Source organism: Haliotis rubra, unplaced genomic scaffold, assembly GCF_003918875.1.
Source record: "Haliotis rubra isolate DU_JTF1 unplaced genomic scaffold, ASM391887v1 Scf1119, whole genome shotgun sequence".
Classification (NCBI taxonomy): Eukaryota; Metazoa; Mollusca; class Gastropoda; order Lepetellida; family Haliotidae; genus Haliotis; species Haliotis rubra.
The window spans coordinates 266411-283347 of record NW_025765025.1 but is presented as its reverse complement, the minus strand read 5'-3'; the positions used below and the strand labels follow the sequence as shown (position 1 = coordinate 283347).

General features: G+C 45.6%; 1 protein-coding gene across 1 annotated transcript in view; it reads left to right on the top strand.

Annotated features, from left to right (window-relative positions):
• Positions 1-3598: 3598 nt before the first annotated feature.
• Positions 3599-16937, top strand: part of LOC124289360 — a 45707-nt gene continuing 32368 nt past the window's right edge. Inside the window, exons 1-2 of the mRNA XM_046725980.1 lie at positions 3599-3712; positions 13333-13623. Of these exons, the coding sequence (XP_046581936.1) occupies positions 3649-3712; positions 13333-13623 (355 nt within the window). The 5' untranslated portion in view covers positions 3599-3648. The remainder of the gene's footprint in view (positions 3713-13332; positions 13624-16937) is intronic.

Genomic DNA, 16937 nt, shown 5'->3' with positions numbered 1-16937 from the left:
AACTAAAGGGGTCGGGCGGTCAGGCTCGCTGGCTTGGTTGACACATGTCATCGGTTCCCAGTTGCGCAGATCGATGCTCATGATGTTGATCACTGGATTGTCTGGTCCCAGACTCGATTATTTACAGACCGCCGCCATATAGTTGGAATATTGCCGAGTGCGGCGTAAAACTAAACTTACTCACTCACTCAAAAGCTGAGACCACTCAAATAAGTTAAAAAACACCTCAACAGATTAACCTTAGTAATATAAAACAATGGTGTGCCTCTACTTCTTTTGAGTGGTTTACATTAAGGGGGGGGGGCATCAGATGTGAGACGCTCATATAGATTTAGTAGTGAGATAAGACACCATTCGTGACCACATCGTGCTTTTCTGGGACAAGCCGACTATGTCTCTTTTAAGAGTTCTCTGAAAAGAACGAGCGAGGACGCTGGTATTGTCTAGACGTCAAGTCTAGTGCCCCGCCTCTATAACGTCTAAAATAGAAATATGTAATAATATGTTTAACACCCTTTTACATCTTAACGCAAACTGTCAACATATACTGTCCTCATCGGTCTTGTTGACGTTATAGATGACTGACACGTACACATTTAACGCGGCACCTCTTTACCTTTCGAGGGCGGTGGGGTAGCCTGGTGGTTGAAGCGTTCGCTCGTCACGCCGAAGAACCGGGTTCGATTCCCCACATGGGTACAATGTGTGAAGCCCATTTCTGGTGTCCCCCGCCGTGATATTGCTGGAATATTGCTAAAAGCGGCGTAAAACCATACTCACTCACTCTTTACCTTTCCCTACTCGAACAAAGTGGTATCGTGTTGCAACTTCGACATATCCGAACTTTCGAGATGACATGAATAAATAACTGATATGAATGATAATGGCTTGAATCAACTGCATTAAATTCGAATACTTTGATTTACACAATGAAAACTACACATGTTGTTAAAGTACACAAGATGAAATGGAGTGATGTTTTACACCGCTTTGGACAGTAGTCAATAAACTGTGGTGGTGCATGGTCCTGTACATAGAGCTCAGGTCACGAATCAGTTGAAGTTAAGCAACATCGGGCACGGAGTGTCCTTGGATGGGTGACCGTGTTTGGCAGCTTGACTCCTGAGAGTTTCTAGGACTTCAGTCCAGCCCCACAACGAAGCACAAGTGATACATGTAGTCACACCTTAGGCAAGTGAGTTTGTTCAAAATTGCCTCTGTTCACCCAGCAGAAAAATGGGTACCCGGTGGGATAAGTCATGTGACTATAACCTTCTAGCGCCTAACAGGCAGCTTGGGTTAACCGGGGTACTAATGTGCTGTGCTATTGTTTGTTAGCGATATGAGCATACCCAGTGTGGAGTTTGGCGCTATATAAATGGATACATTATTATCATTATTATACTCCTGCTCATAATGGTTGTCATCCCCTGTAGATAACCATATTTTCTCACATTCATGCAATATATTGTATCCAACACCCGTGAAGATACGGGTTAGAATGTGCCTTCAGTAACCCATGCTTGTCATAAGAGGCGACTAACAGGATCGGGTGGTCAGGCTCGCTGACTTGGTTGACACGTGTCATCTGTTCCCAATTGTGCAGATCGATGCTCATGCTGTTGATCACTGGATTGTCTGGTCCAGATTATTTACAGACCGCAGCCATATAGCTGGAATATTGCTGAGTGCGTCGTAAAACTAAACTCACTCACTCACTATTGTGTACATTTTTGTGTTTGTCTGATGAAAATGTGTGTCCAAGCGCGTCTCCACAGGTTTGTAGTGAGTCATTGAAAAAGCAAGCAGCGTTATTCTGGCATGTAGAAAACCTGCCTACTGTTCAATTTCATATGCTTGAGTGCATACCTACTTTCGATTTGTAAAACAGAATTTTATGCAAAATACAATGCCAGCACCATTGTCACTTGCATTACGTAACCAGATTGTAGGAATATCTGGCGTTACCAACCGTGCCATAAGCCGTGAGTTGCACGTAAGCGTTAGAAGTGTACAGGGGATAAAGAGTTGCACTGAAATCGTCAATCATTAGTACCCAAAAAGTCTACAGGTAGTCCCCGATAAACTGACGCAAGGGACGACAGGGTTCTCTTCCGCCTTGTACGTCGACATCGACGTTTATCTGCCAGGTTAAGAGAAAGGTGGGGTGTTCTTGTTAACTTGTTGCTAAGGCAAACAGTCAACCGTAGGCTACTGGAGAGGGGGTACAAAGCAAGAAGACCTGTGCGTCGACCACCTCTAACAGCTCTGCATAAGCAACGTCCACTTGACTGGGCTCAATGTCATCGTAGCATAACGTTACAACATTGGCGTCATGCCATCTTTTCTGATGAATCCAGACTTCTTCTACATACGGTGAATGGAAGAATGCGAGTTCGACGATTAGCTGGAGAAAGATTTGTAGCAGACTGTGTGGAAGGTTACGTTGCGAACTGCGGTGGTTCTGTTTTGGTATGGGGTGGGATTCAAAACAATGGTAAAACAGAATATCGTGTTGTTCATGGAAACGTCACTCAAGCGACGTACAGGGACATTTTGGAAACCCATTGGATGCCACATGCACGACAAGTATACGGCAACAAGTTCCTGCTGCAGGATGACAATGCTGCTCCTTATCGCTACTGACTATCATGTTCCTGACAACTGAATGTTCTGAGACATTTATCCTCAATATTCAAATCTGCAACAAATTTTGTATTAAATAAAACTAGCTTATTTACAAGTCAGTCTGACGTGTAAAGATTTTGAGGGGAGCATGTCTTTGGGTGATCTTTTTCTGAAACCGTAGCCATACAAAGTTCTTTAAACAATTATTTAATGTTAGTAACATAACTGAGTTTCAATAAGGTCATTAAACAAAATGAAGGGATTAACAAATGAAAACTGAAAAACCGTTAAGCACATACACTTAGTAATCAAAGAGGGGGTGACAACCGTTATGAGCATGGGTATGTTATATACAGTATATATTATCGCATGCCAGCTTGATGTGGGAGAAACTCCCGCTGTGATGCATGTCTTAGACTCCAACCCACGATCATAGGATTCTGGCACAACTAAGCCAGGTAACTCTAAAGGCCCCCATGTCGTCGGTTTAACGTGATCAGGAGGTATTTTGGATTCCAACCCACGGCCATAGGATTCTGGCACAACTAAGCGAGGTAACTCTAAAGGCCCTCATGTCGTCAGTTTAACGTGATCAGGAGGTATTTTGGATTCCAACCCACGACCATAGGATTCTGGTACAACTAAGAGACGTAACTCCAAAGGTCTCGGTTTGTCGTGATATTGAGCTGGGTGTAGATGAGCGTTGTGTTCAAGTAGATCAGCGTCCAGGAAATCCATCATGTAAAGTGACTTCTGAATGAGACTGACTTCAGTCAATAATTGCCCTAACGACTTCGCCGCTATACCACCTCGTCTCATACCTCATGGTGCTTTCAGGCCCACCAGTCTCACGCTTAACGTACCAACTTTCACATACTACTTAGTAAGTTAACGACATCTTGATTAGCGTAATTAGAGTATTAACCAAAGCTCCCTGCAGTCAGCACCAAGCTGATGTGTTGTCGTGACATTGTGTCTGTGTGCCGTTCAGGAGGACGTCTTGTCACAGTCTGTGGGACCATGAACGCTGTGGTTTGTTGCCTGGTTATTCTGTGGTGTGTGTGGGAGATTCGGTGCACAGACGGTAGGTAACATCTTCAGACTTGTAGCTCATCATAGTGATTAGACTCAGATTGGTTCAACCTTGCCGTAAACACTGAGAGTAGCCAGTAACATTCGAGTCAGATCTCTGGTGGATTCAAATATGTGGTAGATTTTAAAAGCTTTATAGGTTTCTCATATGTGCGGTGGATTTACCCGATGTTTGTGGATTCCTGCGTCTATTTCCTATCTATGGTCGTATAAGTGAATGTGTGAGTTTGATGTTGGGCTGCTTTCGTCAAGTATTATCAAGTTGGGGGACACACGAAACGGGCTCAAAGTAAATAATAACCACCACCTTTACATTCAAGAGTGCACTGCCCGTAAGGGAGAGAGGGAAGGACTCGCCGTTCAGCTTGTTAACGCCTCATGCTGACATCTGACAGGCAGAATGGCATTGTCGTAATTCAACAAGATGAGGGACTGTACTGCGTTGTGCCGTGCACTGGCGCCCAACTGCTTTTCTGCGGTCTTGGTCATTTTAGACTGTATAGCAGAGTCTGGTTGACTGACTGACTGGGTTTGGTTTTACGCCACTTTAAGCAATATATCAGCACTATCAAGGGTCTTCGATGTAACGAGCCCGACGCTTTAACCTTTAGGCTACCCCACCGCCCCTCTAGGGGTGACGAGTCCCCCACTTTAACCATTAGGCTACCCCACCGCCCCTCTTGGAGGTGAAGAGCCCAACGTTTTTAACCTTTAGGCTACCCCACCGCCCCTCTTGGAGGTGAAGAGCCCAACATGTTTAACCTTTAGGCTACCTCACCGCCCCTCTTGGAGGTGAAGAGCCCAACATTTTTAACCTTTAGGCTACCCCACCGCCCCTCTTGGAGGTGAAGAGCCCAACGTTTTTAACCTTTAGGCTACCCCACCGCCCCTCTTGGAGGTGAAGAGCCCAACGTTTATAACCTTTAGGCTACCCCACCGCCCCTCTTGGAGGTGAAGAGCCCAACGTTTTAACCTTTAGGCTACCCCACCGCCCCTCTTGGAGGTGAAGAGCCCAACGTTTTAACCTTTAGGCTACCCCACCGCCCCTCTTGGAGGTGAAGAGCCCAACGTTTTTAACCTTTAGGCTACCCCACCGCCCCTCTTGGAGGTGAAGAGCCCAACGTTTATAACCTTTAGGCTACCCCACCGCCCCTCTTGGAATGAAGAGCCCAACGTTTTAACCATTAGGTTACCCCATCGCCCCTCTTGGGGTAAAGAGCCCAACGTTTTAACCATTAGGTTACCCCACCGCCCCTCTTGGAGGTGAAGAGCCCAACATTGTTAACCATTACGTTACCCCACCGCCCCTCTTGGAGGTGCAGAGCCCAACGTTTTAACCATTAGGTTACCCCACCGCCCCTCTTAGGGATGAAGTGCCCAACGTTTTAACCATTAGGTTACCCCACCGCCCCTCTTAGGGGTGAAGAGCCCAACGTTTTAACCTTTAGGTTACCCCACCGCCCCTCTTGGGGTGAAGAGCCCAACGCTTTAACCTTTAGGCTACCCCACCGCCCCTCTAGGGGTGAAGAGCCCAACGCTTTAACCTTTAGGTTACCCCACCGCCCCTCTTGGGGTGAAGAGCCCAACGCTTTAACCTTTAGGTTACCCCACCGCCCCTCTTAGGGGTGAAGAGCCCAACGCTTTAACCTTTAGGTTACCCCACCGCCCCTCTTGGGGTGAAGAGCCCAACGCTTTAACCTTTAGGCTACCCCACCGCCCCTCTTTGGGTGAGGAGCCCAACGCTTTAACCTTTAGGTTACCCCACCGCCCCTCTTGGGGTGAAGAGCCCAACGCTTTAACCATTAGGCTACCCCACCGCCCCTCTTGGGGTGAAGAGCCCAACGCTTTAACCATTAGGCTACCCCACCGCCCCTCTTGGGGTTAAAGTGCCCAACGTTTTAACCATTAGGTTAGTCCACCGCCCCTCTTGGGGTGAAGAGCCCAACGTTTTAACCATTAGGTTACCCCACCGCCCCTCTTGGGGTTAAAGAGCCCAACGCTTTAACCATTAGGCTACCCCACCGCCCCTCTTGGGGTTAAAGAGCCCAACGTTTTAACCATTAGGTTACCCCATCGCCCCTCTTGGGGTTAAAGAGCCCAACGTTTTAACCATTAGGTTACCCCACCGCCCCTCTTGGGGTTAAAGAGCCCAACGTTTTAACCATTAGGTTACTACACATCGTCCTGTACAGATACAGTTATAGCAATATGTAAACGATTCTGCTGGAAGTGTGAGACAAACCGCTAAAGTCTGATCTACTTTCATAATCATTATCTGCACTTGTAGAGAGTATTTTTGTCCAAAACGACACCTTCCTCTTGAATCATTTCAGGCATCACCTTTTACTCAGACGGTGTATAATGCCACCTACTGACTCTCACACAGGGTATATTGTGTGATGTAGGGACCTTTATACCCGTCACCTACTGACTCTCACACAGGGTATATTGTGTCATGTGAGGACCTTTGTACCCGTCACCTACTGACTCTCACACAGGGTATATTGTGTGATGTAGGGACCTTTATACCCGTCACCTACTGACTCTCACACAGGGTATATTGTGTCATGTGAGGACCTTTATACCCGTCACCTACTGACTCTCACGCAGGGTATATTGTGTCATGTGAGGACCTTTGTACCCGTCACCTACTGACTCTCACACAGGGTATATTGTGTCATGTGAGGACCTTTGTACCCGTCACCTACTGACTCTCACACAGGGTATATTGTGTCATGTGAGGACCTTTGTACCCGTCACCTACTGACTCTCACACAGGGTATATTGTGTCATGTGAGGACCTTTGTACCCGTCACCTACTGGCTCTGTCACAGGGTATATTGTGTCATGTGAGGACCTTTATACCCGTCACCTACTGACTCTCACACAGGGTATATTGTGTCATGTGAGGACCTTTGTACCCGTCACCTACTGACTCTCACACAGGGTATATTGTGTCATGTGAGGACCTTTGTACCCGTCACCTACTGGCTCTGTCACAGGGTATATTGTGTCATGTGAGGACCTTTGTACCCGTCACCTACTGGCTCTGTCACAGGGTATATTGTGTCATGTGAGGACCTTTGTACCCGTCACCTACTGGTTCTGTCACAGGGTATATTGTGTCATGTGAGGACCTTTGTACCCGTCACCTACTGACTCTCACACAGGGTATATTGTGTCATGTGAGGACCTTTGTACCCGTCACCTACTGACTCTCACACAGGGTATATTGTGTGATGTAGGGACCTTTATACCCGTCACCTACTGACTCTCACACAGGGTATATTGTGTCATGTGAGGACCTTTGTATCCGTCACCTACTAACTCTCACACAGGGTATATTGTGTCATGTGAGGACCTTTGTATCCGTCACCTACCGGCTCTGTCACAGGGTATATTGTGTCATGTGAGGACCTTTGTACCCGTCACCTACTGACTCTCACACAGGGTATATTGTGTCATGTGAGGACCTTTGTACCCGTCACCTACTGACTCTCACACAGGGTATATTGTGTCATGTGAGGACCTTTGTACCCGTCACCTACTGACTCTCACACAGGGTATATTGTGTCATGTGAGGACCTTTGTATCCGTCACCTACTGACTCTCACACAGGGTATATTGTGTCATGTGAGGACCTTTGTACCCGTCACCTACTGGCTCTGTCACAGGGTATATCGTGTGATGTGAGGACCTTTATACCCGTCACCTACTGACTCTCACACAGGGTATATTGTGTGATGTAGGGACCTTTATACCCGTCACCTACTGACTCTCACACAGGGTATATTGTGTCATGTGAGGACCTTTATACCCGTCACCTACTGACTCTCACACAGGGTATATTGTGTGATGTAGGGACCTTTATACCCGTCACCTACTGACTCTCACACAGGGTATATTGTGTCATGTGAGGACCTTTGTACCCGTCACCTACTGACTCTCACACAGGGTATATTGTGTCATGTGAGGACCTTTGTACCCGTCACCTACTGACTCTCACACAGGGTATATTGTGTGATGTAGGGACCTTTATACCCGTCACCTACTGACTCTCACACAGGGTATATTGTGTGATGTAGGGACCTTTATACCCGTCACCTACTGACTCTCACACAGGGTATATTGTGTCATGTGAGGACCTTTGTACCCGTCACCTACTGACTCTCACACAGGGTATATTGTGTCATGTGAGGACCTTTGTACCCGTCACCTACTGACTCTCACACAGGGTATATTGTGTCATGTGAGGACCTTTGTACCCGTCACCTACTGACTCTCACACAGGGTATATTGTGTCATGTGAGGACCTTTGTACCCGTCACCTACTGACTCTCACACAGGGTATATTGTGTCATGTGAGGACCTTTGTACCCGTCACCTACTGACTCTCACACAGGGTATATTGTGTGATGTAGGGACCTTTATACCCGTCACCTACTGACTCTCACACAGGGTATATTGTGTCATGTGAGGACCTTTGTACCCGTCACCTACTGGCTCTGTCACAGGGTATATTGTGTCATGTGAGGACCTTTATACCCGTCACCTACTGACTCTCACACAGGGTATATTGTGTCATGTGAGGACCTTTGTACCCGTCACCTACTGACTCTCACACAGGGTATATTGTGTCATGTGAGGACCTTTGTACCCGTCACCTACTGACTCTCACACAGGGTATATTGTGTCATGTGAGGACCTTTGTACCCGTCACCTACTGACTCTCACACAGGGTATATTGTGTGATGTAGGGACCTTTATACCCGTCACCTACTGACTCTCACACAGGGTATATTGTGTCATGTGAGGACCTTTGTACCCGTCACCTACTGACTCTCACGCAGGGTATATTGTGTCATGTGAGGACCTTTGTACCCGTCACCTACTGACTCTCACACAGGGTATATTGTGTCATGTGAGGACCTTTGTACCCGTCACCTACTGACTCTCACACAGGGTATATTGTGTCATGTGAGGACCTTTGTACCCGTCACCTACTGACTCTCACACAGGGTATATTGTGTCATGTGAGGACCTTTGTACCCGTCACCTACTGACTCTCACACAGGGTATATTGTGTCATGTGAGGACCTTTGTATCCGTCACCTACTGACTCTCACGCAGGGTATATTGTGTCATGTGAGGACCTTTGTACCCGTCACCTACTGACTCTCACACAGGGTATATTGTGTCATGTGAGGACCTTTGTACCCGTCACCTACTGACTCTCACACAGGGTATATTGTGTGATGTAGGGACCTTTATACCCGTCACCTACTGACTCTCACACAGGGTATATTGTGTGATGTAGGGACCTTTATACCCGTCACCTACTGACTCTCACACAGGGTATATTGTGTCATGTGAGGACCTTTGTACCCGTCACCTACTGACTCTCACACAGGGTATATTGTGTCATGTGAGGGACCTTTGTACCCGTCACCTACTGACTCTCACACAGGGTATATTGTGTCATGTGAGGACCTTTGTACCCGTCACCTACTGACTCTCACACAGGGTATATTGTGTCATGTGAGGACCTTTGTACCCGTCACCTACTGACTCTCACACAGGGTATATTGTGTCATGTGAGGACCTTTGTATCCGTCACCTACTGGCTCTGTCACAGGGTATATTGTGTCATGTGAGGACCTTTGTACCCGTCACCTACTGACTCTCACGCAGGGTATATTGTGTCATGTGAGGACCTTTGTACCCGTCACCTACTGACTCTCACGCAGGGTATATTGTGTCATGTGAGGACCTTTGTACCCGTCACCTACTGGCTCTGTCACAGGGTATATTGTGTCATGTGAGGACCTTTGTACCCGTCACCTACTGATTCTCACGCAGGGTATATTGTGTCATGTGAGGACCTTTGTACCCGTCACCTACTGACTCTCACGCAGGGTATATTGTGTCATGTGAGGACCTTTGTACCCGTCACCTACTGACTCTCACACAGGGTATATTGTGTCATGTGAGGACCTTTGTACCCGTCACCTACCGGCTCTTTCACAGGGTATATTGTGTCATGTGAGGACCTTTGTACTAGTCACTTATTGACTCTCACACAGGGTATATTGTGTGATGTGAGGACCTTTGTACCCGTCACCTACTGACTCTCACACAGGGTATATTGTGTCATGTGAGGACCTTTGTATCCGTCACCTACTGGCTCTGTCACAGGGTATATTGTGTCATGTGAGGACCTTTGTACCCGTCACCTACCGGCTCTGTCACAGGGTATATTGTGTCATGTGAGGACCTTTGTACCCGTCACCTATTGACTCTCACACAGGGTATATTGTGTGATGTGAGGACCTTTGTACCCGTCACCTATTGACTCTCACACAGGGTATATTGTGTCATGTGAGGACCTTTGTACCCGTCACCTACTGGCTCTGTCACAGGGTATATTGTGTGATGTGAGGACCTTTGTACCCGTCACCTACTGGCTCTGTCACAGGGTATATTGTGTGATGTGAGGACCTTTGTACCCGTCACCTACCGGCTCTGTCACAGGGTATATTGTGTGATGTGAGGACCTTTGTACCCGTCACCTACTGGCTCTGTCACAGGGTATATTGTGTCATGTGAGGACCTTTGTACTCGTCCCTTATTGACTCTCACACAGGGTATATTGTGTGATGTGAGGACCTTTGTACCCGTCACCTACCGGCTCTTTCACAGGGTATATTGTGTCATGTGAGGACCTTTGTACTAGTCACTTATTGACTCTCACACAGGGTATATTGTGTGATGTGAGGACCTTTGTACCCGTCACCTACTGACTCTCACACAGGGTATATTGTGTCATGTGAGGACCTTTGTATCCGTCACCTACTGGCTCTGTCACAGGGTATATTGTGTCATGTGAGGACCTTTGTACCCGTCACCTACCGGCTCTGTCACAGGGTATATTGTGTCATGTGAGGACCTTTGTACCCGTCACCTATTGACTCTCACACAGGGTATATTGTGTGATGTGAGGACCTTTGTACCCGTCACCTATTGACTCTCACACAGGGTATATTGTGTGATGTGAGGACCTTTGTACCCGTCACCTACTGGCTCTGTCACAGGGTATATTGTGTGATGTGAGGACCTTTGTACCCGTCACCTACCGGCTCTGTCACAGGGTATATTGTGTGATGTGAGGACCTTTGTACCCGTCACCTACTGGCTCTGTCACAGGGTATATTGTGTCATGTGAGGACCTTTGTACTCGTCCCTTATTGACTCTCACACAGGGTATATTGTGTGATGTGAGGACCTTTGTACCCGTCACCTGCCGGATCGGTCACAGGGTATATTGATAGGTTCATATTCTTACATGAATAAGAAGTAAGGGGTGTCACAAATAAATAAACACATTTTTAACAACATCTATTGATGCAGCTGTTAAACTAATGGTTTTCACGAAATTTTGAACTGCCACGGATATTACTACATTTTCAATTAAAATATTGATCAGTGTTTATTTTCATGCGTTACCATGGAAACATGCTGTTTTTTGTCCACGCTTATTTTCATGTGACCACCACTTTACATTTCCTAAAGGGTAGATATAATCTATCGGTGAAATATGGATTGTGTTTTGCTATGTTACCGTGTGGGGTTGAGATCTGGTGAGTCAGAATCCGTCAGTCTGTAGCTCCAATAGAAACGTCATAGTGACGTGGAGTTGAGCTGGGCTTTTTGTCACATCGGCATTATTTCAGGAATATGACAGTAACATGGACCTTTGATTTAACGTGTTGATGTTGTTACTGGAAACGGAATGTTGTGTGTGAGTTTGAGTGTAAGTGTGTTAGTGAGTGTAAGTTTGAGTGTTAGTGTGTGACTGCTAGTGTGCGAATGTGAGCGTGAGCGTTAATGTGTGAGTGTTAGTGAGTGAGTGTGTGAGCATGAGAGTGAGTGTGTCAGTGTAAGTGCGGATGCAAGTGTGTGAGTGTATGAGCTTCAGTGTAAGTGTGTGAGTGTGAGTGTTAGTGTGTGTGTGTTAGTGTGTGGGTGTGAGTGTTAGGGTATGAGTGTGAGGTTGAATTGTGTTGTGCGAGTGTGAGTTTGAGTGTTAGTGTGTGAGTTTGAGTGTAAGTGTGTGTGTAAGTGATAGTGTGTGTGTCTGACTGCCAGTGTAAGTGCGTTTGAATGTGAGTGTGAGTGAGTGTGAGTGTGAGTGTGAATGTGAGTGTTATTGAGTGAGTGAGTGAGTGAGTGAGTGAGTATGAGTGTGTGACTATGAGTGTGAGTGTGAATGTGTGGGTGTGAGTGTTAGTTTTAGTGTGTGAGTGTGTGGGTGTCGGAGTAGTGTTAGTGTGTGAGTGTGAATGTGTGAGTTTGTGTGGTAGTGAGTGAGTGCTAGTGTGTGAACGTGAATGTTAGTGTTAGTGTGTGTGTGAGTGTGAGTTTGTGTGGTAGTGAGTGAGTGCTAGTGTGAGTATGAGTTTGAGTGATAGTGTGTGTTAGTGTTAGTGTTAGTGTGAGTTTGAGTGTGAGTGTGAGCGTGTGAGTGTGAGTGTGAGTGTGAGTGAATGTGAGTGTGAGTGTGTGAGTGTGAATGTGTAAATGTGAGTGAGTGAGAGTGTGTGTGAGTTTATGATTGTGAGTGTGAGTATGAGAGTAAGTGTGAGTGAGTGAGTGTGAGTGTGAGTGTATGACTGTGAGTGTGAGTGTGAGTGAGTAAGTTTCGTTTTACGCCGCACTGAGCAATATTCCAGCTATATGGCGGCGGTCTGTAAATAATCGAGTCTGGATCAGACAATCCAGTGATCAACAGGATGAGCAATGATCTGCGCAATTGCAACCGATGACATGTGTCAACCAAGTCAGCGAGCCTGACCACCCGATCCCGTTAGTCGATTCTTACGACAAGCATAGTCGCCTTTTTGTGGCAGTGACTGTGAGTATGAGAGTGAGTGTGAGTGAGTGTGTGAGTGTGTGAGTGTGTGAGTGTATGAGTGTATGAGTGTTTGAGTGGGTGAGTGAGTGAGTGAGTTTAGTATTACGCAGTTCTTAGCAATATTTCTGGAATGTCACGGCGGGGGGACCTCAGAAATGGGCTTCACACATTGTACCCACAGTACCCGGTTCACTTTACCCACTAGGCTAACCCACCTCCCATCTAAGTATGCGGCATTTAACGCAAGATTCTTAAACAAGGACTACACATGTGGCCCTCTTGCTGTGACATCCATTTGATTAGGTGTTCGACTCCGGATTCACTCTAATGAACATTTTGGACTTGTGCAGTGACCGTCTAAGCTGACAAATTGTGACAATCACAGCTGACAGTAGTGAATACCCAGGCACGCCTCCTTTTGACCAAATTGTCTTTAAGACTGATATTATATTAAGCAAGGCAGTACGCTCATCATTTCCCATTTAGAATAAAACCCCGTCTGCAGCTTTTGGTATGGCGTGAGGACCAGCGTTAATGCTGTTCATCTGATGCCGTCGTTAGTGATACTAGCCCACTGGGGCGTCAGACGCTGCTAGCTTACTCCCCTTAGTTTTCGCTAATTCTTGCCAAAGTTATTCTTCATGCCTGTGTATTACGTTTTTGTCCCACTTTCTTGATCGGTATTTTTTCACCTCTTGCAGTACAGGTCATGAAGGGAAACAACCTAACGCTGAAGTGTTCGCTGGATACTGACGACCAGGAAGTCACGTGGTACAAAGATGGCGACATTGCTGCTTCCGTTCAGATATATGAGGGTGGAAGCTGTGACTGGCTTCTAACAGAGATTCATAGGGGCAATATTTGGATTTCTTGCTTCAAGAACTCGGTTTATCTAACGGAACTGGAATCCACGAGCGCAAACTGGTCATGTGCTGAAACACAGAGAAAGAAATACAGCGATCAGATCAAAGTCACATTCCACTACGGACAAGGTGAGCGCTCGGTACTGTAACAACACTGACGATGTGTTGACGATGTAGACGACGTTGTACTTTCAATTCTGATACCTGAACTGAACACAATTATCCAAAGACGGTCGTCAGGGTCGTCACTTGGTTGAATATTCTCAGTGATGACGTTGGACGTTGTTCATGACACCGACTACTACTTCGCCTGACCTTGGCTTAACACCACAATTGAAAATGCTTTGTTGTTCCACGATTAAAAACATGTTTGTGTTAAGGCTATGAGACGATATAGTCCGTTTGGCTCAAAAGCGGACCGATGAATTGCAATCTAACTCGAAAACTAATAAACATAAAATACTCAATGAAACGCTGATCATAATCAAAACATCATACCCACTCTGTGAGGTTTTTGCAGAATTTTGTGTCCTATAAATAAAAAAGTTGTTTAACAATCTATCATTAAAATATTGACACAGTTCACTATTTGTTACGAGGGAGCAGTGCAGAGAAAGGGACAGCCAGGTGTTCGAGAGCGGATGGAGACGGCACAGCACAGGTTAATGAATAAATAACTTTGTCTGTGAACGTGCTTCTCGAACACCTGGCTGTCCCTTTCTCTGCACTCCTCCCTCGTAACAAACAGTGAACTGTGTCAATATTTTAATGATAGTTTGTTAAACAACTTTATTATTTTTAGGACAAAAATTCTGCAAAAACCTCACAGAGTTGGTATGATGTTTTGATTATGATCAGCGTTTCATTGAGTATTTTATGTTTATTAGTTTTCGAGTTAGATTGCAATTCATCGGTCCGCTTTTGAGCCAAACGGACTATAGCTCATTTCATATGTTTACATCTAACTGATCACATATCACTACTAAATGTGAACACAGTAGAGGCTATAGAAACGTTCTAAGCATGTTCAGATCTAATCATACTTGTCTAAACACAGTAAGTACGAGTGACGTGTGAGATATGCCACCCTGGGGTAGACTGACCGACTGACTGACTGAGTTTGGTTTTAAGCCGCTTTTAGCAATATTCCAGCAATATCACGGCGGGGGGACACCAGAAATGGGCTTCACACATTGTACCCATGTGGGGAATCGAACCCGGGTCTTCGGCGTGACGAGCCAACGCTTTAACCACTAGGCTACCCCCCCACCCCCCCCCCCCCCCTGAGGTAGATATACAAACAGACGGATGTGCTTGTGAAGAAAGGCAAACTGTCTTTATTTAAACATTTTGAACAAATCTTCAGACATGTGTTCGTCAACCCACCTTCCATGTTTTGATTAGAGAGCGGGCGAGATTTAACGACGTTTTATTTTTTTTTTCAGTTATAACGTATTTTGTGACTTGAGTGATGCAGGGCTTTCACCACTTGTCTCAATAATCTGGGGTGACAACAAAACTCCCAAAACACAGGGATGGCCTAATCCATTATCGAAAACCATGCATACAATTAATGAATCCAACATACACTCATGATAAAAATGATCAATCACAAGCCACACACGTGTACCATACTAACTTTATTACGAGTAAATCGCTAAAAACTCAACAAGAAGGGCGGCCTGTGCACGTGGCTGACCAAGGTTACGTCTAAAGGAGAAATCGTTGAACGAAACAGGATTTAAAGTCAATCCCGATACATATTTCTGTCGGCCCAAAATGTTTTTACATCTATATCCAATGAAATACCACTCCAGACACCCGATATGAAGTCTTTCTTTGCTTATTTCATCGTTAACTATATATTTGCAATCAAACTATACATTTGTGAAAGCAGGAAGTGTATCTACTCAGATGTGCAGATTTCGTTTTAATATTCTGCAAACCATTTTTAGTAGTACTCGCGGCCGGCCGGGCCCGAGTTTTAGGCCATCCCCAAAACACAGCCTTACGTGTGCCACAGCTCTGCCTGATCACAATACAAGTCACATTCCTACACATTTAGTAACAGAACCCTCAACAGTGGACTAAATACCATGGCAAGATACATTAATAGGTTTGGTATATATGTTGACCTTTGGGAGGTCGCTGTGACTCACGGAATACATACGTGTTGACTAAACGTGTACACTGACTGACTGACTGAGTTTGGTTTTACGCCGCTTTTAGCAATATTCCAGCAATATCACGGCGGGGGACACCAGAAATGGGCTTCACTCATTGTACCCATGTGGGGATTCGAACCCGGGTCTTCGGCATGACGAGCCAACGCTTTAACCATTAGACTACCCCACCGCCCCAAACGTGTACACAGTTATAGGGGGGCGGTTGGGTAGCCTAGTGGTTTAAACGTTCGCTGGTCACGCCGAAGTCACGGGTTCGATTCCCCACATGGGTACAATGTGTGAAGCCCATTTCTGGTTTTCCCCGCCGTGATATTGCTAAATGCGGCGTAAAAGCATACTCACTCACTCACCCACACAGCTATAGTGATGTACAAATACTTGACTGTTTTAGGTCACTCTGACCTACATGTAAGTGAGATATTGTATTAGTTAAACGAAATGAAAGCTCTCAGTGGAGGATTCGCTTTTTTGTGTAAAGGGAGCTCTCATATCTGCCCTATGCTATTGAAAAGTGTGCGTTTGGGATTTCACATGTATATCTGCTGTGTCTATTCCCGTAAAGTCAACATATACAACTTATCTAGTTATTAAATCCAAGAAGTATACAGTGACATTCTTCAGTGCAAGAATGCAACAACTGTCAGCCAATCAGGAAACAGCAATACGATAGCGGGGGTGAGCTGTGATTTTCTTATGTCCTGGAATCAGATTGTTGAAGATTATTTTAAATATAGAACATTCGTTTTATTTTGATAACACTATCCTAAAGTTAAACCTTACAACATGATTACCGATAATTCGATAACTTAATTATTTAAATAGTTTTTGACATCTATGAATCATCAGTTCTCGATTTTAAAAACCCAACTCTTTCGTGACATGAATAAATTATATGAAGGTTTTGCTGAAGGGATACAAAAATATATATGTGATTTTGCGACATTGCGAAATCTGATCGATTTAAGTTCTGGTATTGTTGACATGGATACGGAAACCTAAGGGGTAGCACGGTGCCCCGAACTGATTCCATATACAGTACAATACTGTTAAAACCAGCTCAAGGGTACCAGGGGTGGCGGGGTAGCTTAGTGGTTGAAGTGTTCGCTCGTCACGCCGAAGACCCAAGTTCGATTCCCCACATGGGTACAACGTGTGAAGCCTATTTCTGGTGTCCCCGGTCGTGATATTGCTGGAATATTGCTAAAAGCGGCGTAAAACCAAACTCACTCACTCACTCAAGGGGACCACACAATAACT